Here is a 24,219-nt window from a genome sequence, read left to right on the forward strand (position 1 = left end):
ATCATTGACCTAATCTTTCCCAGTCAGGTGGCCTTCTGACACTTTCATGCAGCATGTCATATTCATATGTAGCACACATACAGAGAATCACAGATTTTCTTATTTTAAAAAAAACCTACAAAAAAGTCCAGTTGCCTCCTGAAAAAGCACCTTTGGACGACCAGGACCTGGTCATTGAGAATCTCCATAGACTTATAGATATAAAAGGGGTCATGGACAGCACTGAGCTCAACCTTCTGCTCCAAATTAAAACATCCATGGCAAATCCTCTCCAGTAAAGGAGAATACACATCACAGTGATTTCATTCATATTCAGATTGTAATAAAAATTACATTAAAGAATGCAAAAGCATTGGGTAATTATCACCCACGTTTCCTCTTTTGATGGATGTGTTGATTGTATCCAACAAATCTGCATGGTTTCTGTCACTTTTTGGAAGCTCTGTAAGTTCTTTCCCTATTAATTCTCCTTTTTGATAGCCCATCATCTGTTCAAAGGCTGGGTTAACATACTGTAAAAAAAATGAAATGAAGTTTATAAGAAAGTTTAAAATCAATTTTTGAAAAATTTCATATTCTGTTTGCACAATCCCAGTGTGGGGAACCTCCAATGCAAATACCTAAATAGAAAGGCTTTGCTTTGTATTCCCTCAGTGCAAATGCAACAATAGAAAAAAATTCCAAAATAATATCTAAACGGAATTTATACCCATGTGCAAAAGTGGGGATTCTTTCATTTATTAGTTTAAAGTGACATTGATAAACAATTTTTCTAAGGAGAGTTGTCCATACCTGAATAATATGATCTTCACTAGTTATTTCTATTGCTTCATGACAGTGTTCTAGTGCAGTGAATACCGAATTACAAGCCCTGTAATTAATCAATAAATAGTAACTATTAGAATCTATGATGGAACAATTAAGATGCTATAACTGACTAATTCCTATGCAAGTTCATGGAAATAGATCACCTTCCTGTAAAAAATATACTTTTTAGAAAGTATTAGTTTACTATTAAACTATGCAAAATTAATGTCATTAATATACAGTATGAATGATGTACTATTACTATTGCAGTAATATAAATAGATTCTACTTCTCAAATAAAATTATAACTTTTATTTGGCAGGAGGAAAGAAATCAGAAAGGCCTGGACTCAACACAAATTTTCCAGCTGTTTCCTCAGACGTATTGAATATGCATGTTTTTATTTATGTCACAATTTGCATTTTGCATCTTGCATGAATGTGGAGATCCAGTGATCAGTCTACCTTTGCAACCTAAGCACAAAGTGGCACTTTGTGGGGAAAATGTTTCTGATTAGGGAAGTTTAGAGTTCCACATAGTAAAGCAGGAGGTGGCAACCTACAACATACAAGTTGCAGGTAGTCGAAATATATTTATGTGTCTTCCTGAGATTGTACCAATCAGTGACGTGCGGTGAGGTTGATACCTGGTGAGGCTCAGCAGGGCAGCGGTCGGCCTCGGCGGGGGGGGGGGGGAATTTGCATCGCGGGAGCAACCAAGTGCCCGGGTCTGCAGCAAAGGCGCTTGGTGGCTCCCGCGATGCAAAGTGCCCCGCTGCCCCCCCACTGTCCCAGCCTGCGTCCACTGCTTCTCCAACCTCCGCCGCTGGAAGTCCCGGATCGCCTCTGGGGGCAGGCTGAGTGAAAAACGGAGCGAAGCTTCTCTGCAGCTTCCCGGCGCTGCCCAGAGGCTCTTGCAGGAGCACGTGTCAGCGGCCGGCGGCCTGGAGCGGCCCCGGCTGTGAGACAAGGGAGCACTTAAAGTAGCCGCTGCCGCCACCACCGCCCTGCCGGGCAAAGGAGGGGTGGTGGCGGCGGTGGCAGCGGCTGCTTTAAGTGCTCCCTTGTCTCACAGCCGGGGCCACTCCAGGCCGCCGGCCGCTGACACGTGCTCCTGCAAGAGCCTCTGGGCAGCACCAGGAGGCTGCAGAGAAGCTTCGCTCCGCTTCTCACCCAGCCTTCCCCCAGAGGCGATCCGGGACTTCCAGCGGCGGAGCCTGGAGAAGCAGGCTGGGGCAGCGGGCGGCAGCATCGGTGATGGTGGGGCACTTTGCATCGCGGGAACCGCCAAGCGCCCAGGTCTGCAGCAAAGAGGCAGCCTCCTCCTTCTCGCCCACTCCTCTCTCCTCTGAAGCACGCCCCGCCCAACGTAAGCGTGCTCAAGAAGACACGATTGGCTGCTTCCAAATCAGGAGGCAGGAGAATTAGTGCCTCTTTTCCATCTGAACTTCTTTGCCTTTTAACTCTTTATTAACTTTTAGAAGGCGAAAAATTCCTTATGGAAAAGAGGCCCCGAGTTCTCTCGCCTCCTGCTTTGGTTAACACTAAGCAGACTCCAAGCCACTGTGAGCTGGAATCTGGTAGCAACTATCTTGGCTTTAATTATTTAAAAATATATATATTTAAATTTCTTTCTTTTTCCTGAGGAGACTGGTGAGGCTCCGCCTCCCTTGCCTCTAGTGACTGCACGTCCCTGGTACCAATTGACATTTGGTACTGCTCACATGGGTAAATATTTCTATTGATTTTTCAAATAAAAATACATTTACAAAAATAGACAGATCTCTGGATGGATAGATGGATGGATGGATAAATATAGATAGATGATAGATAGATAGATAGATAGATAGATAGATAGATAGATAGATAGATAGATAGATAAGCTAAAACCATAAATGGAATGCAATCCATCAAACAGCATTAACAAAAATTAGTCCCAGCCATTCTCTGCAACATTGATCTGGTATCTACTGAGTTGGTTATTTTTAAAGGGTAGTTCTAGCCATTAACAAATTGTCTGATCTGGAGATACAAAGGTACGGAAGTACCATAGTAGAGATGAGCCCTAAAAGACTCTTGGATGAAGAAAAAAATTGTCATGCAAATATCTGTCAATTATTTCTGAAATATAGGCAATTAGATTTTTGAACTAATTTTTTTTAGACATACGTTTATTTTAACAATGACAAACCTACAATTCAAAAGTCAGAAAAGCTATTCTTAATACATAAATACCCAGCATCGGTGATACAGAATAACAGAGTTGTAAGGGACTTTGGAAGTCTTCTAGTCCATCTCCCTGCTCTGGTAGGAAACCTATACCATTTCAGACAAATAATTTTCCAGTATCTTTTTAAAACCTCTACTGTTGGAGTATCCACAACTTCTGGATGCAAGTCATTCCACTGATCACTTGTTCTAACTTAGTTCTAGGTTTGTTCTCTCGATACATTTCCATTCTTCTAATTCTGCCAAACATCTGGACAGAGTTATTTCGATGTAATACAACGACTCTGTTTTTTCTACTAACCCAGGGGATAATTGGTAACAAAAAATGCTTACATACCGTAATTTGAACTGTGATCGCACCTCACCATGTTCTATTTGAATCAGTTCATTGTAACAAGCAATGATGCTGCTATTCTCCATAAATCTCTGGGAAATATGAAAACAAAAAGTAGATGTCACTGGTCATAATAATTTACTTCTACAATAATCTTTCTACTGATGAGTTAACCAACAAATACCTTTAGCTTGCAAAACACCAGACTCAAGATAATGCAATTCTAAAAGGCAAACAATATAGGGGAAGCATGTAGATATTGGCTTCTGATTTCCCCCCAATCCTTAATAAATAGCAATGCTTTGAACCAGATGACCCAGAACAATATTTTGAGATGTGACCCAATTGTATCTCCATAGCAAAGCATCTGGGGATTGTTTGTTTGTTTGTTTGTTTATTGGATTTATATGCCGCCCTTCTCCCAAAGGACTCAGGGCGGCGCACAACATTAAAAAACAACAACACATATTACAAAAGTTAAAAAGGAAATTAGATAGAGTATCCAAAAACAAACCCAATTAATATTAACAATAAAAATTTAAAAAATAGATTAAAATTAACAATTAAATCAATCATTTATTTTATTCTGTTGGGGCCAGGCCGGCTTGCTGGAAAAGCCAACTTTTTAGAGCGTGTCGGAAGGACCGGAGGTCGGGGATTATGCGAAGCTCTGGGGGCAGCTCATTCCAGGGGGAAGGCGCTCCCACATAGAAGGCTCTCCCCCTGAGGGTCGCTAGCCGACACTGTCTGGCCGACGGCACCTTGAGGAGGCCAACTCTGTGGAAACGCAGAGGCTACCGATGGCAGTAGATGGTCTCGCAGGTATCCTGGGCCTAAGCCATGGAGCGCTTTAAAAGTCATAATTAGTACCTTGAATCGCACCAGCTGCCAGCCGATCCTGTAGGTATAATGGCAGGCATAACTAATCACTGAAGCACCAATTTAAGGAAATAGGAATGAGTCTCCTGGGTGTTTTCTATTGTTCCAGAGGGATTTTTGTGGAGGTAAAATCATTTCTGCACTATAAGCTGGTGCCTGAATTTATAACATGCCAGCTTCATTTGTATTTTTTTTAAAAAAATTAAATGATTAAAAAAATATTTGGAGTGTGGGAGATCACATTAGTGCCCATTCACATCATGTTGCCAACTTTGTGTTTTAATAAGAGAGGCCAGGATCCTTCCTGTTACTATCTATTGTACATATACTGATTTTACAACTCTTAGAATTACAACCTCTGACACTGGCTTGCAGTTCTAGAAGTAATATTTCCATTTGAGTGAGATGATTATCAGATTGGGAAAGCTATACTAGGGTGGAACATCTCTCAATAAAAATATGATTTTCACAAAAATAATAATTGCCAAGGAAAAACAAGTGCTGTATTAGAAACTTGAATTGAATACACACACATACACACACACACACACACACACACACACACAAACACATACAGTATATATATATATATGCATCTTCTTTGCTTACAAAATAATAAGCTGCTAGTGCCAGGTGAATGTATGCCTGTGTGCCTCCAGGTTAGTGTTCTCTTCTGGCAACTGGACAACTCACTGCAGTTTTCTTGGCATGATCTTGGAAGTGGTTTTCCATTGCTTTCTTCCTAGTGCTGAGAAAGAGGGACTGGTCCAAAGTCACCCAGTTGGCTTCATGCTTAAAATGGGACTAGAACTCATGATTTCCCACTTTCTAGCCTGCCACAGCTGCACCTCAGGAACAGTATTGTGGAAAAGTAAGCAATGCCACCATTAATAGAAATAATTTCTATATAAATAGGATTTGAACCTGTTGGATTTGCAACGATTATTCATGCCTTTGTGACACCACAACTGGAATATTGTAATTTGCTCTTGATAAAGATACTCTTGAAATATGTCTGGAAAATTACTGCTGAAAATTATGGTAGTTAGGCTACTAACACTGATTGGAAGTTATTTTCCAGGTATAATTTCAGGATTTGTGTTAACCTTGAATGCCCAGTACACCTTGCAATGTGTGATTAACTGAAGGACTGTATCTCTTAGCACAGATGCTAAAATCTTCAGGAGATGCATTTTAACACCCAAAAGGACAAACTAATGGGAATGGGCAAGGTTTCATTAGTTCAAAGAAAAGAGACATTGCAACAAAAGACAGAGGAGAATGCTGTCTAACTATATATAGTATCACCATTTATCAAGTCCATCAGCAATTTCCCTTCCTAAAATATAAGTGGATAAATGATACATGAAAACAATCTCAAGATCTCTCAGATCAGGCGAAATTCTCATCCATCCTTCCACTCTATGAAAGAGCAGAGGAAATAGAAATAAGAATACTGCAATTGAAAGATTAGCTCTGCAAATGGTATCAATGGAAGATATTTTCTTTCTGGGATATGGCATGAGCTATCCAGATGATGTGTTGCTGGCACGTAATGGGTTGTATTTTGTAAGGACAAATAAATATGTCTTTACCAGAACAATTTCTAAGCTCGATCAGGGTTGAAACAAAGCCCTGAAATAAGGACCTTGGATGAATATTTGTATATTGTAGAATGTGGGAGTGTTTGTGAAACTGAGCTTTTAAAACCGCTTTGTGGAAGAAGCCAGAAAGAACATTGACCTATAAAGTTCATTGGCCCGTGCAGTGAATTATGAGTTTGAGCTCATTTTGTTTATTTCCCATACTCTGAACTAAAATTCAGAGTATGGGAATTAAACAAGATAAGCTTGAGTTCTCCATACAGAAATTCACGTGTGATTTATTAGATGTAACAGAAATCAAGTGACATGATTCCCATTGTTAGAATATAGCAGTGATGGCAAACCGTTTTGACACCAAGTGCCTAAACTGGAAGGTGTGTGTGTGTGCATGTGTTAGTAGGCCAGCTGGTCTTTTGGTCATTTTCCAACGATTTTTGGGCAATTTTTGGGATGTTTTTCAGGATGTTTCTGGCCCAGAAAACAGCCCAGAGAATGGCCCGAAAAATGGCCTGTTTTTTGGCTGTTGGGGGGGGGGTGTTTTTTGGCTGTTTTCTGGTGCTCCAGCTCCCGGGAAGACCAACCAAGCAACTAGAAGAGCAACTGATGATGGCGTGCATATTCACAGAGTGGGCTCTGCATGCCACCTCTAGCACACATGCCATAGGTTCACCTTCATGGGAATATAGCAGCCAAAGGATGCAATATTGTATATTGAAAAGTAAATTAGAAAACATTAAGCTGTATGCTAAACAGCATCTATTTTTGCTTAGAAATACAAATGAATGAACTTAGTAACATTGTAGAGATCAGATGGGTGAATGTAAGTGGAGGAACAAATAAAAACACTGTCTTTGGTATCAACATATTCAAGAAAAAGATGAAAATTTATTAATTTATTAACCACTTGCAAAAAAGGTAAAGTATGCATATTGATCCACATTGCAGGATTATATAACAAAAATACTATTTTGAAAGGATAATTCTAATATTTAAATATGTTTTATTAACTGGTAAATATGATATTTTTAATTTACTTTTTATTATATAGTTATGAACGTTATAAAGAATTATGTTTAGAACGAAAGAAGGATATTTATCAGATAAGGAAGAAGGGAGTCTCAGCTTTTGCCTCCTTGAACAAACAACAGTTCAGGTTAATCACTGAGGCATAGGAAGTGCCTCTGTTACCTATTCAATAATTATGTTAATGCCCATTCTTTGCTTTGCTTATCTCTCCCCCCCCCCACACACAGAGTTTATGAAATATACTGCACAGGTTAATGATGGGAGGGGACTTTGTCTGAACAAGTTGGTTATCATTGTTGCTGCTCTGATGACAAGTGTACAAATATGCGAGAAAGATAAGAAAGAAGTCTCAGTGGGGACAGGTGATATGATTCATGCCAGTGGAGGATGAAAATATAAGAGATGGTTATCAGCAGGGGTAAGCAATCTTTTGGGTTCAGTGGACACATGTAGAATGTTAGAGCCTTTACACATTTTCACCAAATGTTTAGGTGGGATGGCCAGCCACAAAATATCAACTTGCTACATGCAATTATTTCTTTATACTATATCTTAGTTATCTGAATATATTTACTCTCCCTGTGGGATCCAAAAGCATTGTATGATAGAGATTGGGGGCTTTCTTTTTACATCAGGCAGCTTCCCTTTTTGAGGAAAATAAAAGTCATTCAGGATTCCAGTAGGTAAGGTGTGGTCTAGCCCTAATTTCATATGAGCTTAGATCTAGTGGTTACAGAGTTTTAGTATTTATAATGCTCCCATTCAGAGTAAAAGTCCTTCAACATATATACTACCATCACAATTCTTTTTCTTTTCTTCTCCCTTTCCCTTAGGCCTCCAAAACACCCCCTGATGCTCTCTTCAGTTATCTTCCTTCCAGCTGCAGTTTCTTCACAACTTCTTATCCTACTGGGAAATTGCCTAAGTCTTAGTCTCTTTTCTGTTTTCCTTCTATCTCAGCTTTTTTCCAGATAGTTCATGGATGTATGGATGAATAAAGATGGCTGATGGCTGGAGAGAATGCTTCCTGCTGAAGCATTCTCAGAAAAAAGAACAATAGTGGTGTATGTAATAAGACATAAGCCTCACCAGAATAGTTTGCATACTTAAGTATGTGAGGGGAGAGGTCAACAAATATATCAGTAACAATAGTTTTATATTACATCATAAGGAGACAATAAATCCAATGTTTTTGCAGGATGATATGGTATATTATGAAAACAGAAAGATACATATAGTAAGGAGGCACGCTAAAAAGATGGAACTAAAAGTTAGAAGGCAGACTGATTTTTAAAAAGTAACCCCAATTAAGTAAAGGCTAACTAAAGCTTTGTTCTTTCAGAAAAACAACAACCATAGAATGAAGGCTTAATGGAACAAACCTTACCTATCAAGATATACTAAAAACATAGAGCCAAGTAAAAGAGTACATCTTCAAGAATGAAATCTGGCAAGAAATCTGAGGTTTAAATAATTTAGAGGTAGCTCTCAATTTGCAACCATTTGTTTATCTACTATTCCAAGTTACAACACAGATGAAAAAAGTGATTTATGATTGGCCCTCCCAAATTATCACCGTTGCAGAATCCCCAAAGTCACATGATCAAAATAAGGGTGCTTGGCAACTGGCGTTTATGACGGTTGCAGCATTCCAGGGACACGTCATTGTCATTTGTGACCCTTCCAGCAATGTTCTAACAAACTAAGCCAGATTTGCTAAGTGACCATGAGATTCACTTAACAGAAGTGATTCATTTAATAACTATGGCAAAAAGGTAATAAAATTGGGCACAAGTCACTTAATAACTGCCTTGTTTAATAACAGACGCTATGATCCTAAATCAATATTTTTCTTCTTAATTTCTGAAATCTGCTTCTTTTACACAGTCCAACTTGCTGCTGGGAAAGGTATGATCCTCCTTCCTAACCCCACCACCCAGGCCTGTTTTCCTCATAGTGATTGTGAAGGCAAAATGCCAACCAATTCCTTGGGTTCTTTTCCAATCAGCATTGTCTATGCTGCACCAGCAAATACAGAGCTTGAAGCAGTTATAGATGATTTATGTGATCCCATAAGACAACCTTATTTTCAAACTGAACACACTTTTCTTGGTCTTTGTTACAGGAAATCATGTCCGGGCTTGTAGAAATGTATTTGTCAGTATCTTTTCACCTCCTTAGATCGAGCCAGCAATAATACATCTATAACTTAGTGTTTATTTACAAACTAAAATGTGGAGGAGCTGAAGGGGCCGTAGTTGTCACATGCAACAAATGCTTGCATGACAACAACATGAATGTCATGTTGACATGAAGGTTGATAAATCAATTGTTTATGGCTTAAGCAATCTACAATAACTTTAACATACCCTATTAAATCCCGCATGGAGAAGTGGGAGAACAGAAGCTTCTTCCTGACCAGCAGATCTGCAGAAATACAAAATATATTATCAGTCAATAAGAATCAATGTATGTGGTTGCTAAGAGAGGACACCAATTCGATGGCACTGAATCAATCAATCATTCAAGAGAGTGAAAAATCCTTTTGTGGTTGTATTTTTTTTGGGTGGGGGTGGGAAGTTAAGATTTCTATGGACTATAGAAGGAATGGCAGAACTGTAGTAACTTCACCAGAGAGAGCAAGGCTAAAAGGCTTAGTTTTTCTTTCCTTGATTGTTTTAAAAATCAAAATAGGTGTGTCAGACTTTTAGGTTTTTTTAAAAAAAAAAATAAAAGTCACATGAAAAACCATACATTTGCTGTCAAATTTTGCAAAGATCATTCTGAAAAGCTCTTGAGGCTACAGGAAAAAAAACGGAGACAAGGAGAGGCACCCTCTCTTACTGCCAAAGAAATATTCAAGTTGCATTTACAAATGACAACACGTGATGGATATGTTTATTGTTGTTCTTTCAGCTTCCCAACTATTATGAATTGTCTAGAATTTGGTCTTTTGTATGTGTTGCTGAGATGGGCACAGAAAAATCCAACAAAGCTGTACTTTGTATGGTGTTTGATGGTAAAAGATTTGAACTCGTCTCTTGGAACCACTGTCAGAAACTTTGCTGCAGAGAGGGCTTGAGCGTTGTTTGCTTTGATCTCAAGTCTCCTTCCAGGAGCAATCATACAACATCCTAACAGTTTAGATCAGTGTTTCTCAACCTTGGTAACTTGAAGATGTCCAGACTTCAACTTCCAGAATTTCCCAGCCAGCGAATGCTGGCTGGGGAATTCTGGAAGTTGAAGTCCGGACATCTTCAAGTTGCCAAGGTTGAGAAACACTGGTTTAGATAGATATAGAATAACAGAATTGGAAGAGATCTTGAAGGTCTTCTAGTGCAACCCCCTGCTTAGGCAGGAAACCCTACACCACTTCAGACAAATGGATATCCAACATCTTCTTAAAAACTTCCAGTGTTGGAGCATTCACAACTTCTGGAGGCAAGGTGTTCCATTGATTAATTGTACTAATTGTCAGGAAATTTCTCCTCAGTTCTAAGTTACATCTCTTCTTGATTAATTTCCACCCGTTGCTTCCTGTCCTACCCTCAGGTGCTTTGGAAAATAGTTTCTGAATGTGATTTCAACCATGCAATGATTTATGTGTCAAAAAAAATCTTCTGATGGTGCTGATCATTTTCTAGGCCATGAAAAAATTGAATTTCAGCAACATGTTGAGAATGGCAGTCCAGAACAAAGCTAGTTTTTATTATATTTAAATTTAATTAAAATAAAATGTAATTACATTTGAGAGCTACATAGTTTTCCTTCTGTCTCATTAACCATTACAATAGTTGGTGGTCTTCAGCAGACACCACAGATTTTAAAGAGTTGTATGCAGCTGTGGGGCCTCAGCTTATCCTCTTGACATACACTAAGATGTTCATGAGAATCTTCTACTTATTTACTGAATAACCATACCCATTAAAATATATATAAAATAAGCATGAGTTCCTGAAATACTCACGTTTGTAAGGTAACAGCTATTATCACAGTATGTTCAGCAGGTTTTGTAGCACGAATTGACCTGGAATGAAGAAAGTTCAGGCCATATTTGATTAAACAATTTTATTAACAAAAATTTACCAATCACATATTAAGATGGCTTGCATCTCTTTCTCTCTCTGTGTGTGTGCAAATCAGGTGTTATTTTACCTGTCTCATTGTTCTATTTTATGAAAGGGCAAAGCTAGGTAGCTAAAAAAAAACCAAGATGAAACAATAGGTTTTCTGTAAATTGAAACAAATTCTTGGGAAGCAAGATTGGATCACATAGAACCAATATACTGAAAGCATATCTGCAATTATGAAGGCTGGTAAGAAGAGCGTTCTTATCAAACATAGGTTTTGAATTCTAAACAAATGATATTGGCTAAAACTCTTCCTTTAGAAGGATATTGTCTCAAAAGTCATCTGAAACATTATATGGACCATATGCATGGTGGTCAGCAGTCAGAGAAGGTATATGGGTTGTTCAAAGCCTAACTTAGCAATTTTGGCTTCTACAAAGCTGGCAAGAATAAGGTTCTATCACAGCCCATACTGACTGATTATTCATTTATCCCGCTGAGCTTATAATAACAAAACAGTGACTTTTTTGTCACAAGAGCCTGAATATGGGACCATGTGTCCTTTCCCAAGAAAAGCAATATCAGCCTCATGTTCATCATTCTACTGCTGTACCCTGATTTTTTATACATGTACTTAATGCCAAAGATACAAGTTTTAGGTACACAGTGATAAAGCAAAATATCTATTGTCTCTTTTGCAGTATATGAAGTGGAAGAACAAATTACAAGTTTGTGTATACATCAGGACCTAGCCTATAAATTAGAATCTGGAAAAGTCTTCATTTATGTTTCTGTATGCCAGTCCAGCTGACTGTTGCCATTTCTTCCACCAAAAATCAGACTCCAAGAGCATTATTCCTAGGCAGATTTGACATATTGCATTCAGCTGTTAGACATGGCAAGATCCACTGTTTTGAATCTTTTTGCTACCATGGTTTCTCGTGCAACAGGCCCTGTCTTATTATTTTGCAGTTTTTACAGAGATTTATGAGCCATATTAAACATACCCCTTCTAAAAGACTTTTTCTGGCATAGATGATGAAATATAGATCTCATTCCTCCTATCCCACTGTCAGATCAATATTACATATTTCAAAGACAAATTTTGTTTAGCAGTCATGAAAATACACTCTTGGATTTGCCATAGCATAGTAGAATAACTACGAATTTTTTGAAACTACTCAGATTACTAATGATGCTACTACTGGTTCAGGGTCCAGATATAAAAACTTGCACAGATCAAATAAATACCTTTGTCTTTTATCAACAGTTTGGTGCAATTTTTCTCTCTCCATAAGTGAATTATTTCTGGTTTTGATTTTACTTTAAATGAATTATTTTTACTTTAAGTGAATTATTTTTGGTTTTGATTTTACTTTTGAGTTTAATTTTCTATGTTATTTTTATTGTATTTCACAATGCTTCAACCAATCAGCCAGCGATCATCAATAGAATGCACTTCTACTATTTTTACAGGAATTGTATTTCATAAATGCCTTCATGAATGGACTTTGGGGGATCTGATCATTGACTGTATTGCTGTGTAAGTAACTATCTGCAATATAGATGCATCTGACCCAACCACCATCACTTAAAATGGCCAGAGCAACTCAGTTTAGTCATCATGATCTTCACTTTCTCAGCAAGGCTCCTGTTCTTATTTTTGGTTTATGGAAAGCCATCTCCCAGGCATGTCTTTTATTCGACTTTATGCCTGTCACTGGAAGACAGAACAAGGAAGAAATACCATGGTTCCACAGGATTCTGACATGTGAAACATTTTCCTGGGACCTCCATAGACAGGGAAGTTGCCATGACTCCATGATCAAAGCCCTGCTGCTTTTTCATATATGTTGCACATGTGACACATGTAAAAAGGGCACAGCTATCACCTTGACTTTTTAAACCTATTTCTCATAAATGCCCCATGGATAAATCCTCCTCCTTAAAATCTAACTTTTTTTATATTCAGAGATTTCACACACTGATTTCATACAGAAGAACATCTCATTGCATGACAACCCACTCAATTGTCCAGAAACAGTTTCGCCACTGAAGTTAGGAAGTGAATATAGAAATTGCATAATAGTATTTTCCTATACTGCCAGGGTCATATGAAATACAAGAACAAGTAATTACCTACAGATGGCTTCTGCATCAAAGTGTCTGGAGTTTCGATAATCTATAACAATTATTTCATGATATTTATCAAGAAAGCTTTCAAGTGCTGATTCTGGTGTCCGAGCAATGTTACACCTATACCCAGCTTTATTACAAGCCCACCAGAATCCATCACTCTGTTTGTCTTCTTTGGCAAAGATTAACAATACCTATAAAATACAGAAGAGATTTTAAAATTACTATGCATTTAAAACAATAATTTTGGTCTATAACGATAAAATAAAATAACAATTAAACTAACTTCATTCACTGTATAATTGACTCAGTAATGTTTAGCATTCATTTTTTTTTAAAGTATCCTCAGAGCCCCCCATGGATGAATTCACTTTTCAAAAGCAAGAAGTAAACAACAATGTTTTAAATGTGTGTACATATTTGAATGTTATTTTTACTTTTAAAGACATAAGCTTTATATTGTTAAAGGGACATGCATGGGCTTGTGAATGTGTGTATAAAGTTTCTATTTTCAACTATGTTTCACTTCTAATGATGTCATCATTGGTCCAGAAGATAATGATGCCACTACCTCCACTTTTCAGTTCAGTGAATAAGATACATCTTGTCTGTCTGTCCGTCTGTCCATCCGTTCATCCATCCATCTGTCCATCCAATTATCTAATGACCCAAACTGTTGGGGGCAATATGCTGACTCTGTAAATCTTAGAGAGGGCTATAAAGCACTGTAAAGCAGCATATAAGTCGAAGTGCTATTATTATTGCTGTCTCCGTCTCTGTCTCCACCCACCATATCTATCTATCTATCTATCTATCTATCTATCTATCTATCTATCTATCTATCTATCTATCTATCATCTATCTATCTATCTATCTATCTATCTACCTACCTACCTACCTACCTACCTACCTACCTACCTACCTCCATCCATCCATCCATCCATCCATCCATCCATCCATCCATCCATCCATCCATCCATCCATCCATCCATCTATCTATCTATCTATCTATCTATCTATCTATCTATCTATCTATCAGACTTACTTCAACTTACAGGAGATATTCCCCTTTAAAGATCTTTAAAGGATTTTATTTGATTCAAAGAAGCTCCCTAGAAAATGTGTTTTTTTGGATGGGGGAGGACTGTAGCACTTAATGTTTATTGGTAAAGTAAGACAGACAGGTTTTTTATTGCCAAATAAAACAAGTACTACCTGAATAGGATCTTGTGTCAGTCTCATAGGTCCAATTTCTGTCTCAGTAGTTGAAGCCTGCTAAAAAAGAAAAAGCAGCATGTAAGTCTTTGTTTTGTCCCATTGTGAATCAATATTAATGGCATTTCATTACAATGAGTAAACTAATGCATAAAAATAATTTATTGTATGATAATTTTCTCTACAGTCCTGATTTCAAACAAAGCACAATCATATACATGTTTGTGTTTTAAGCCAGAAGAACGACCCTTCTGTCTGTACTGAATTATTCTTTCCTATTTGTGCAGACTTCAGAATTCTGGACTTTCTTGCTAGGGAGCATAGCTATCAGTCTAGAGAAATTTATCAACAGCTTATTTATTTAGAGTTCTAAAACAGGAACTCTTCCTGTTATTCTTAGGACAACTCAGTCAAAATCACATTTTGCTCTTGAAACAAATCAAATTAACTATTCTTCTGGCAGGAAAAGATTATGGAAATGATTGGGGCTTGTGATTTCATAATTATATTCTGTCAGAACAGTCTTGCTTATTGTTCTATTCACACAATTTAAACATCCAGTACAACACCTGAAATGTAGCCTAACAGACCCTTTCTCTAAATAGAAGACTAGGTTTCAGTGTTCAAAGTTCCTGTAAGACATGAAGCATTATTTTTTTTACTTTAAATGCTCCTTGAAGCAAATTAATGTTTAAAGTCACGTTCCATAACCATATGCTAAAATCATACCTGGAATAAATACAACTGAATTGAGCAGAACCTATTCAAGAAAGAATGTGTGTGTCAGACATCAACTGCAGACCAACACAAGTGGGTCTTCTTTGGGCTTCTGAAGTTTCACTCAAGTTTATAAATTTCCTGTGGACTAATCTTGTCTTTATATTTATCATTTTACTTAGGATTGTGCAAAGAGTTCAAATTAGGTGCTTTGGTGCAATAGCAATAGCAGTTAGCAGTTAGACTTATATACCGCTTCATAGGGCTTTCAGCCCTCTCTAAGCGGTTTACAGAGTCAGCATATTGCCCCCAACAACAATCTGGGTCCTCATTTTACCCACCTCGGAAGGATGGAAGGCTGAGTCAACCCTGAGCCGGTGAGATTTGAACAGCCGAACTGCAGAACTGCAGTCAGCTGAAGTAGCCTGCAGTGCTGCATTTAACCACTGCGCCACCTCGGCTCTTTTCTAAACACAGCACTTCTCTTAAATGATTAAAGGAGCTGCATCCTTTGGGAACTTCATACACCTGCTTCCGAAGCTTCTTCCAATTATTTGCACATGTGTGTATTAAGAGCGGACAATGAAGTGAGATTACTAGGCACGGACATGCTTGCATTCAGGAACAGTTATATGAGCTTTAGATGAGCTTGCCCTCCCACAGACATCATACCTGATAAATTCTTTATTGCCAAGTCATGAAGAACTGCCTGAAGAAGACCGTTGCTAAAATATCCAGGAGCCGAATCATATTTAATTATTCGAAGAGAGGTTTTTATTTCCTCTCACAGGTTTTGTAAAGCATCTTTCAACAGCCCTAATTTTAGTTAGCTTACTTATTTATTTTAGAAATTTCTATTCCATTGTTAGATTCTGTATAGTTCTCAAAAATGACCAACAGAATAACCACCATCAATAAAAGCCATGGTAAACATTATAAAATCTCTACAAACAATGCAACTAATCCACAGCCCAAATCCTGATGATCCCATTACTTGACAAATACTTGACAGAACATAATTGTTTTTTCCATCCTCTTAAAATAGTGTCTACCCTTTGGGGCAGGGGGACCCCTTCACTGTAGAGATAGAGGTTATATAAAGGTTATGTAGAGGCTGTGAGCAGCACACTGCTGCGCCTCAGTAACTGTTTACCTCAAATGTCTATGAGCTCACCTAATTAGCACCACCAGGCAGTACCAGGAACCATCAAGATATGTGAGACTCTACCCTGGCTAGGATGTTTTTAGAGATTGACAAGAAGAATATGCCAATAACCATGCTGTTGCCATATACTCTTTGCTGCTTGTGAAAAACTGTATAAAAAGCAATAAACTCTGCGAAGGCAGACAGACATTTTGGATACTCTACTATGGCTGGTTTCTGAATCCATCACTTCGCAGCTAAAGGAGAAACAATTGAGAGGATTTATCATTAGTACTACCCCTCTTAGGGAAGGAGCCCCAAGCTTGCCCTCTATTGACATCATACCAGATAAGATTCTTTATTGCCAGGTAATGAAGAACTGCCTGAAAAAGACAGTTACTTAAGTATCCAGGAATCAAACCATACAGAACTTCACAGATTAACCAGAAGTTTGAATTGCAATCAGAAACTTCAATGAAATCTTTTAATGAAAAGAAGGACTAGGAGTTATATGATAGCCTGCCACAAAGAAAAGGGGGGGACCTATTCTTTATATCACCTGATGGCAGGACTAGAAGGAATGGATGGAAACTAATCAAGGAGAAAATCAACCTAGAACTAAGGAAAAAATTCTTGACAATTAGAATAATTCATCAGTGGAATAACTTGCCTCCAGAAGCTGTGGGTGCTCCACAGAAAGATTGGACAACCATTTGTCTGAAATGGTAGGGTTTCTTGCTTGAGCAGGAACTGGAAAACCTCCAAGGTCCTTTCCAACTCTGTTATTCTGTTAAACGTACTAGAAACTGGTGCAACATCTACAAAAGCATTGTAATGTGACTGTAGCAGTGTCACTGGCCAATAACTGAATGGATCCAATACTGGACCAACTTTAGTTTCCAAGTGGTCTTCATGACAGCCCCAAGTAAAACACACCGCAATAGGCAATGCCCTATAATAAGGGCATGAGTCATTGTTCAAATGATCCATTTCTTCAGCATGAATCTAGTTCACCCAAACTATTTTGGTTGCCAAAAAAATAAAATGAAATGAAATTTTTAGTGAAGAGAATTTGAAAAAATGCTTTTGAGAATAATAACTGGCTTTATATGGTGATACAATTCCACTTTTATTGGAATAAATATTCCGTTGTTTGGAACACTTCCAAAAACAGCTTCCCAGAAAAACATAACAAGAAATAATGCTCAACATGTTTTCCTGATCTATAATCTGCTTCATTGATGCTTCTTTAGTGGTATCCAACATAACCTAAATTGTTTATTCTAACATTAATAGGCTGTTCAATTAGCCCAACTCAAACTCTCTTACTGAGTTCCACCATAAACACAATTCAGAATGTTTGTACATTTCATTAACACTGTCAGTAATATGTACTCTAGCTAAGTATTTACATTAACTGCAGCTCAGGAAAACTGTGGCTACACTGAACAAGAGAGTGCTACAAAGCTGTCATCATGCCAATTTCATGATAAATTTTTGCGCAACTTAAATTAGTATTATTGTAAGATTCCTGTGCCAGTTTTTTCCTTTAAAGACAGAAGTTTGAGATTCAACACAAGTACTCCAAATAGCTATTCTCAACATGGTTTAAAGGTAGGCATTTTAAATGCAACCATATAATTTTTATTATTGCAGAATGGAATGTGATGATGGGAATGGTATTCAAGCATATCAACATGGAAAAGGCTATAGTTAAACAGACTTTCCGCCCCATAATAATGTGTACTGTATAAAGCATCTCAGAAATTCTCCTTCTTGAGATACTGTCATCTCTCTATAATAGAATATGATTCCTATAAACAAGAAATAAAATTAGGAGATATAAGCATGCCAATTAAGTACTCTGTCTTTTTTTAAAGCATGCATTTTAATATCTAGTTCCAACTACTATCTTAGGGTGGGGGTTCTTTTATGCCTTTGAGTCAGTGTTGACATCTGGTGACTACAGTTTTCTTGGCAAAGTTTTTTTTATGTGTTTGCTGTTGTCTCATTCTTAGGAGTGAGTGAAAGTGTCTGGCCCAAGGTTATCCAATTGGCTTTGTGTCTAAGAAGGGAGTAGAACTCCATGTCACCAGGTTTCTGGCTTAATGCCTTAATCACTGCCCCAATCTGGTTCTCTACTATTTCATATAGAACTACCAGCTCTGGGGAGGTAAAAATCTGGATGGCAAAAAAAAGAAGAAGCAGCAGCTCCTAATTCTTGCATGGCAGTTAGTGATTCCTTTGATTTCCACCACCCAAATCTGGTAGCCCCAGCTGAGTTAAACTGTAAAGAAGCATTGATTTGTTTCTTAGATTTGTACTCTGATCTCTTTTTTTGTTTTTCCCCCACATACCTCAGAATAACAAAAAAAGCATCAATGTGTTGTGATGAAAGCATCATCTCTTGCACATGTTTCTACAATGCCATCACACCTATGTACGTATACAACTTGTATTGTAAGGCCATGATAGTTGATTTGTCATCTATCTCATCCTGCCCACCTCTACATACAACCATGGCAGGCTACATGTTACATGAGCACAAAGTTCCACAAGGCAAATTCACTCCTCCCTGGCATCCTAGAAAGATTCTGCCCCATCACCTCATATTGATGGAATAGAAATCTAACCTCAGAATAAGGCATTTCTGAATTTTTAATTTAGGTATCCAATGATCTGTTCCTAAGGTATACAGTAGCTCAACAGTATCATGACATCCCTTACTCTCCGAGCGTATGCATCAATCCATGCTACTGATTCATCAATTCCTGCTAAAGAATTTAGAACAAAGAAATGTGAACGCACTTAAAAGCTAATGACACATGGTGAATAACAAGCTTTTTTCATTTTTCATAACTGATTAAGAGTTTTGATGTCTTTTCTGTGCAGAGACTTCAAAATATCACACAAATAGCTTCTTATGACTGGCAGAATAATTTCCAGAACAATAGTTCTTACTGATTCGTTGGAAGCTCTATGTATTTTTCTTCAAGACTACAATTTTCTGGACACTAGAACTACTCCACTTTTGTACAGTACCAGGGAAAATAGACATCGTGCTCTAATGTAATTGCGGCATTGAATAGTGTTGCATGACTTGTCACGAGTACATAGCCTATATTATTCGTGACAGAACTAGTAATGAGATTCACCAATATTTCTCCTTCATTGCCATGCCATTGTGCAAACTTCTAAGAGCCAAACTAGATGTGACAGTGGGTGCTGTATAATGCACAGATGACATACCAGTTTTAATAATCAAAGAGGTATGTGGGTAAAGAGCAGAGCTTTACTTCATCACTGACAACCGCAAGGCCATTCTCCAAAGTTGAGGGCAATGGGGGTGTTAAAGACATTTCTATATTTGCTGCCTGAAGAAGCTCTTTTTATTCTGCTTAATGGCTGTCAGGGCTACCCTGATAGGAACAAAAAGACTTTGAATGACGTCAGCAAGAGTTAAAAGCTCAGTTAACCTCTGGGGTACTGAGGTATCATTTCAGCTGATGGATTCTGGGACCACGTACTGCATGCCTGCAGAATATTTATCCTTGAGCTCTGTATTCTATTTTTGGCGCTAACATCATGCTCTCCTGGGGGACTCCTCTTTGGAGGGAGAAGAAAAGCAGAGAATTCAGCCCAAGATACATCTGCAGACCTACAACTTTCATGAAATAAGTGCTTGAATTATTCAAAAAGAACTGCTTCATACCCATTCCTGCACATTGAATTCATAGTTTTCCAAGGCTCTGAATGGCTTTAGTATGTGCTATTGATCTAGACTGGCAATTAGACTGAATTAGCATAAAATAACTTCCAGTGATCCTAGCCACACATTGTAATCTTCACATTACTAAAATGAAACCAGTCCACAGAATAGTTTCACTACAATGTGTTTTTATATAAGAGCTTTTGGCTGATTGCTTGATTATTAAAACAGCCTAGGGCTTTTTGGGGTGGGGAGGGAGGGAGGGAGGAGAATACAGCTGAGAAGAAGCAACACATATGTCCCAGCATTTAATGAGCATTTCATTTTATTTTTCTTGCTACTATTTAAAAAAAACACAATATGTTACCCCATTTCTTTATGCTGAAGCCTCTGTCCACATTTTCAAAGCATCCTTAGAAACAGAGAATACTGGCAAAATATCATCAGCAATTTAAGCCAAAACCAGAGCTCTTTCTGTAACAGAGTTTTAATGGAACTAATGTGCTTTTTTTATATACATGGAATGAAATGACAGAAAAAAATAACATGATAGGACTGCAGTATTCAACTAAAATCTATAACAAACTAGAAATGCATTATTATAGTAATCCCTAGACTTATGGAGAAATATGTTAGTAATGTGACTGAATTTGTATTTTTACCATGTTAGTAACACTTAGACTTACTACATACAGCTTCACAGGGCTTTACAACCCTCTCTAAGTGGTTTACAGAGTCAGCATATTGCCCTCAACAATCCAGGTTCTCATTTTACCAACCTCTGAAGGAGACTCTGAAGGAGGCTGAGTCAACCTTGAATAGCTCAGAATCGAATTCCTGGGGTGAATTAGCCTGCAGTACTGCATTTTAACCAATGCACCACCATGGCTCTATAGGGCAGTGGTAGTCAACCTGGTCCCTACCGCCCACTAGTGGGCGTTCCAGCTTTCATGGTGGGCGGTAGGGGTTTGCTGTAACTCTGCTTTATAAATTTTATAAAGTAAAGTTACTTCCCTACGTTATAAATCACCATTACTATGGAACCGGTGGGCGGTTAGAAAATTTTACTACTAACAGAGATACAAAAGTGGGCAGTAGGTATAAAAAGGTTGACTACCTCTGCCATAGGGACTAAAAACACTTATTTTGAACACAATTTGTATATTTCCTTGGGTAAAACATTAGGCCATTAGGAACAAATACTATCATCTCCTATTAAAGAAGAAAATCATTACTGATTTATATATTATATATTTTATAATATACAGTAAATGCATGCAAATCCAAAGTTGGAAATATTAAACTTACTGTTGAACTCATTGATTATTTCATCTGACCTAGCTGATTTGATCCTTTTAATTTTATTGCCTAAACCTGATTATCTTACTAAAGATAAACACAACTGTATCCTTGAGTAGAGTTCAGCTCCTGGTGAGCATAGGGAGACAACTGGGTCGTTTTCCTGGCAATCTGTCAGGCCTGGAAGCCATCTTTTGCATTGGCCCTTCCAGCCTGCCACATTCAATACTGTGGGAAAATGGGAGGGGGGATTATATGGAGTATGGGAGATATATAGTCAAAATAACATTCCTTTTGCAGAGAGTCAAGGACATTTTGCCCTGCACCTGGAGGGGGAAGACTGGGAGGCATCTACAATTAGGACAGTGCCTGATTGGGCCATGTAATGGACACATGAGTGCTAAGCAGGGACTTGGATTTCTCTTGGGTGGGGAAAACATGGAAGCTTTGGGTTTTACCAGATGTGCCAATATAACATCTCTAATAAAATGGAACTTTGAGTAAATTGAGGCTTCGGAGTTTTCTTTGATTGGGGGTATTACTTTGAACCCTGACATTAACATTATAGAAGCACTTTGCCTTTCCTTTGGGGACAGCAGGTTTTTAAAAATTATTTCCCAAATCTAATACAAGAAATTCCCTGATGGTCTGCTACTTAAGTACTGTACTAAATCTATCCAACATTTCTTATCTTTTGTAATAAATAGGCAGGAAAGGATCAAGAAAACCACAGTGGGAATAGGGGTGTAAGAAAGAGATATTCTACGCCAACTGGTCTGTTCTAAAAAGAAAAATAATGTTGACTGAACAGTATGTCATTGATCTTTTATCTATTTGAGTTGCTCTTTAAGCTTTATTGTCTCTGGGATTTGTTTTATGTCCCTTCTCAGTTTTTTATATACCTTCTTTGGATCAACTTACAGCAGAGATCCTCTAATGTAGGAACAGATCAGCTCCCCTTATTAGGAATATAATCTAACAGTTGGGTTGGCAATATATAAATCATGTAGCAATGCTGTACCTGTTTCTTTAAATCATACTGTAAAATGTGATTGGTTGCTGTTTTCCTCAATTAGCCATAAGAGGGAGCCAGAATGACTGTTAGCTCTCTGTTAGATGCTGGGCTGATCTGATCTGAATGTTTTGGAAGCTGGCTGTTAGAAAGTGCCGTGAGCTATTGTAAGTTTTGCAACTGCTAGCAAACTTTGAGTACCAGACTGTTTGTATGATACTGGACTATGTTATTTGGATTATCTCTTAACTGAAAGACATTGATGACTAACTGTCTTATCCGTGTATGACTTGGACTCTTTGATGAACTCCGATACCTCTATTTCCACAAAAGTAAAAACCTATTTAAACTGCAGTGTCTCTGTATGCTGGTTTGTATGTTCTCCAACACAACTCTCACAACGCTTTGCTGACCGTACTCGCTCTCCCAACAGAGAGCTTACCTAACACCCCTGCCCAGAGTCTGCCTTTTAAAGTTTTCTATTGGAGATTTTTTTTAAGCTGCTGAGCTCAGCCCTAATTGCTGTATTTTCCAGATTCAGATATGGCCAGATAGCTGCTGAGACAGTTATTTTACTGCTCTAGCAAAATATCCATCCCATCTGGGAATTTGAGAGAATACAAGTCCAATTCCCCCCCCCCTCTGTTGAGTATTTCTACAGAAAGCAAATTTCCCTTTATTTTCAATCAGAAACTTCAGCTATGTGCTAATGAAATAAAGAAGTATCTATGGAATTTTACTTGATTAGTCGTTGCTGACTTTAGGGGGCAGTCCTAATCTCCATTTCGAGGCCATTCAGCCAGTGTCAGGAGAGCTTTCCATGGTCCTGTGACCAGCATGACATCACCAAGTCCTGTTACCTTCCCACCGAGGTGGTTCCTATTTATCTACTCACATTTGCATGCTTTCTAACTGCTAGGTTGGGCAGGAGTTGGGGCGAGGATAGGAGCTCTGTTGCATGGCACAAGCTGGCAATCTCAAACCTGGACTGCTGGCTTTCCATATGACGAGCCCAGTGTTTTAATCGCTGAGAATTGTGCCACCTATTAGTGAAATAAGAGAGAGTTTAAAATGTTATTTTTTCCTTCCATTCAGTTGTGTCTGATTCTTGGACACTACCTGGATGAGTCCCTGTAGTTTTCTTGTCAAGGTTCGTCAGAAGTGATTTGCCATTGCCTGCTTTCTAGGACTGAGAAAAAGTGACTGGCAGAAGATTATCTAGCTGGTTTTAAACCCAGGAAGAAAAAACTAGAACTCATGGTCTTCCCGTTTTCAGCCTGATGCCTTCACTACTACATCAAACTGGCTCTCTTAAAGTGCTTTGGTTTGCTTAATTTATAGTCTATTGATATTTATTTATTCTATTTCTATAGCCATACAACTCAACCAGATGACTCTGGGCGGTGTACAATTCTAAAATTATAAAACAATTACAGTTAAGAACATTAAACAGTAACAACATCTAGAAAATAAATAAATACAAAGAGCAGCTAAGATGATTAATCAACTAATAGTAAAGTCAGATAATGGGCCCCTTAACGCATTTTGAGCCCTAGGTCTGGGTAAATAGCCAAGTTTTTAAAGCTTTATGAAATATAATAAACAGATATAATCTGTATTTCACTCAAAGACCTCGAATAATTATTAGTTTGTTACTATTACTTGTCTCAGTAGTGCATTTTCCATTAATTTGTATTAATATCAGGATTTTATTCCTACAACTCTAATATCCATATTTTAGACATGGTATCAGAATATGATAAAATGAGCAGTTTACACGATAGCACATGCATTAGGAAAGAAATATGGAAACTTATTTTTTCTGTAGTACAAGTATAATCATTAGCTGAGCATTATGAGGAATAAATTTAAATATGTGTAGTAGAATGTGTTAGCAATGTAACCTTTCAGCTATTTTTTTCATTATTGCATTATAATTCTGTGCAATGATTGTAATCCTTTATTAGAGCCAAGGCATCTGAAATCATTTAGTAAAATTATAGTTTTAAAGGGTTTAGAAATCTATATCTATGATTTTC

The 24,219-nt window shown here is 37.9% G+C and overlaps 2 protein-coding genes across 2 annotated transcripts in view; one reads left to right on the top strand and one right to left on the bottom strand.

The window, feature by feature from the left end:
• The window catches only part of WDR41 (WD repeat domain 41), a 58,537-nt gene extending 49,113 nt beyond the window's left edge, over nucleotides 1–9,424 (top strand). The window contains exon 13 of the mRNA XM_014053670.2: nucleotides 8,221–9,424. Within this exon, the coding sequence (XP_013909145.2) occupies nucleotides 8,221–8,250 (30 nt within the window). The 3' untranslated portion in view covers nucleotides 8,251–9,424. The remainder of the gene's footprint in view (nucleotides 1–8,220) is intronic.
• PDE8B (phosphodiesterase 8B) overlaps nucleotides 1–24,219 on the bottom strand; it is a 50,468-nt gene that overhangs the window by 15,893 nt on the left and 10,356 nt on the right. The window contains exons 2-8 of the mRNA XM_087715617.1: nucleotides 14,300–14,359; nucleotides 13,088–13,278; nucleotides 10,846–10,905; nucleotides 9,248–9,305; nucleotides 3,373–3,461; nucleotides 793–871; nucleotides 372–512 (exon numbers count right to left, since the gene is read on the bottom strand). Of these exons, the coding sequence (XP_087571743.1) occupies nucleotides 372–512; nucleotides 793–871; nucleotides 3,373–3,461; nucleotides 9,248–9,305; nucleotides 10,846–10,905; nucleotides 13,088–13,278; nucleotides 14,300–14,359 (678 nt within the window). The remainder of the gene's footprint in view (nucleotides 1–371; nucleotides 513–792; nucleotides 872–3,372; nucleotides 3,462–9,247; nucleotides 9,306–10,845; nucleotides 10,906–13,087; nucleotides 13,279–14,299; nucleotides 14,360–24,219) is intronic.

This window comes from Thamnophis sirtalis, unplaced genomic scaffold (assembly GCF_051295495.1).
Source record: "Thamnophis sirtalis isolate CommonGarterSnake01/CBP01778 unplaced genomic scaffold, rThaSir2_p1.2 scaffold_5, whole genome shotgun sequence".
NCBI lineage: Eukaryota > Metazoa > Chordata > Lepidosauria > Squamata > Natricidae > Thamnophis > Thamnophis sirtalis.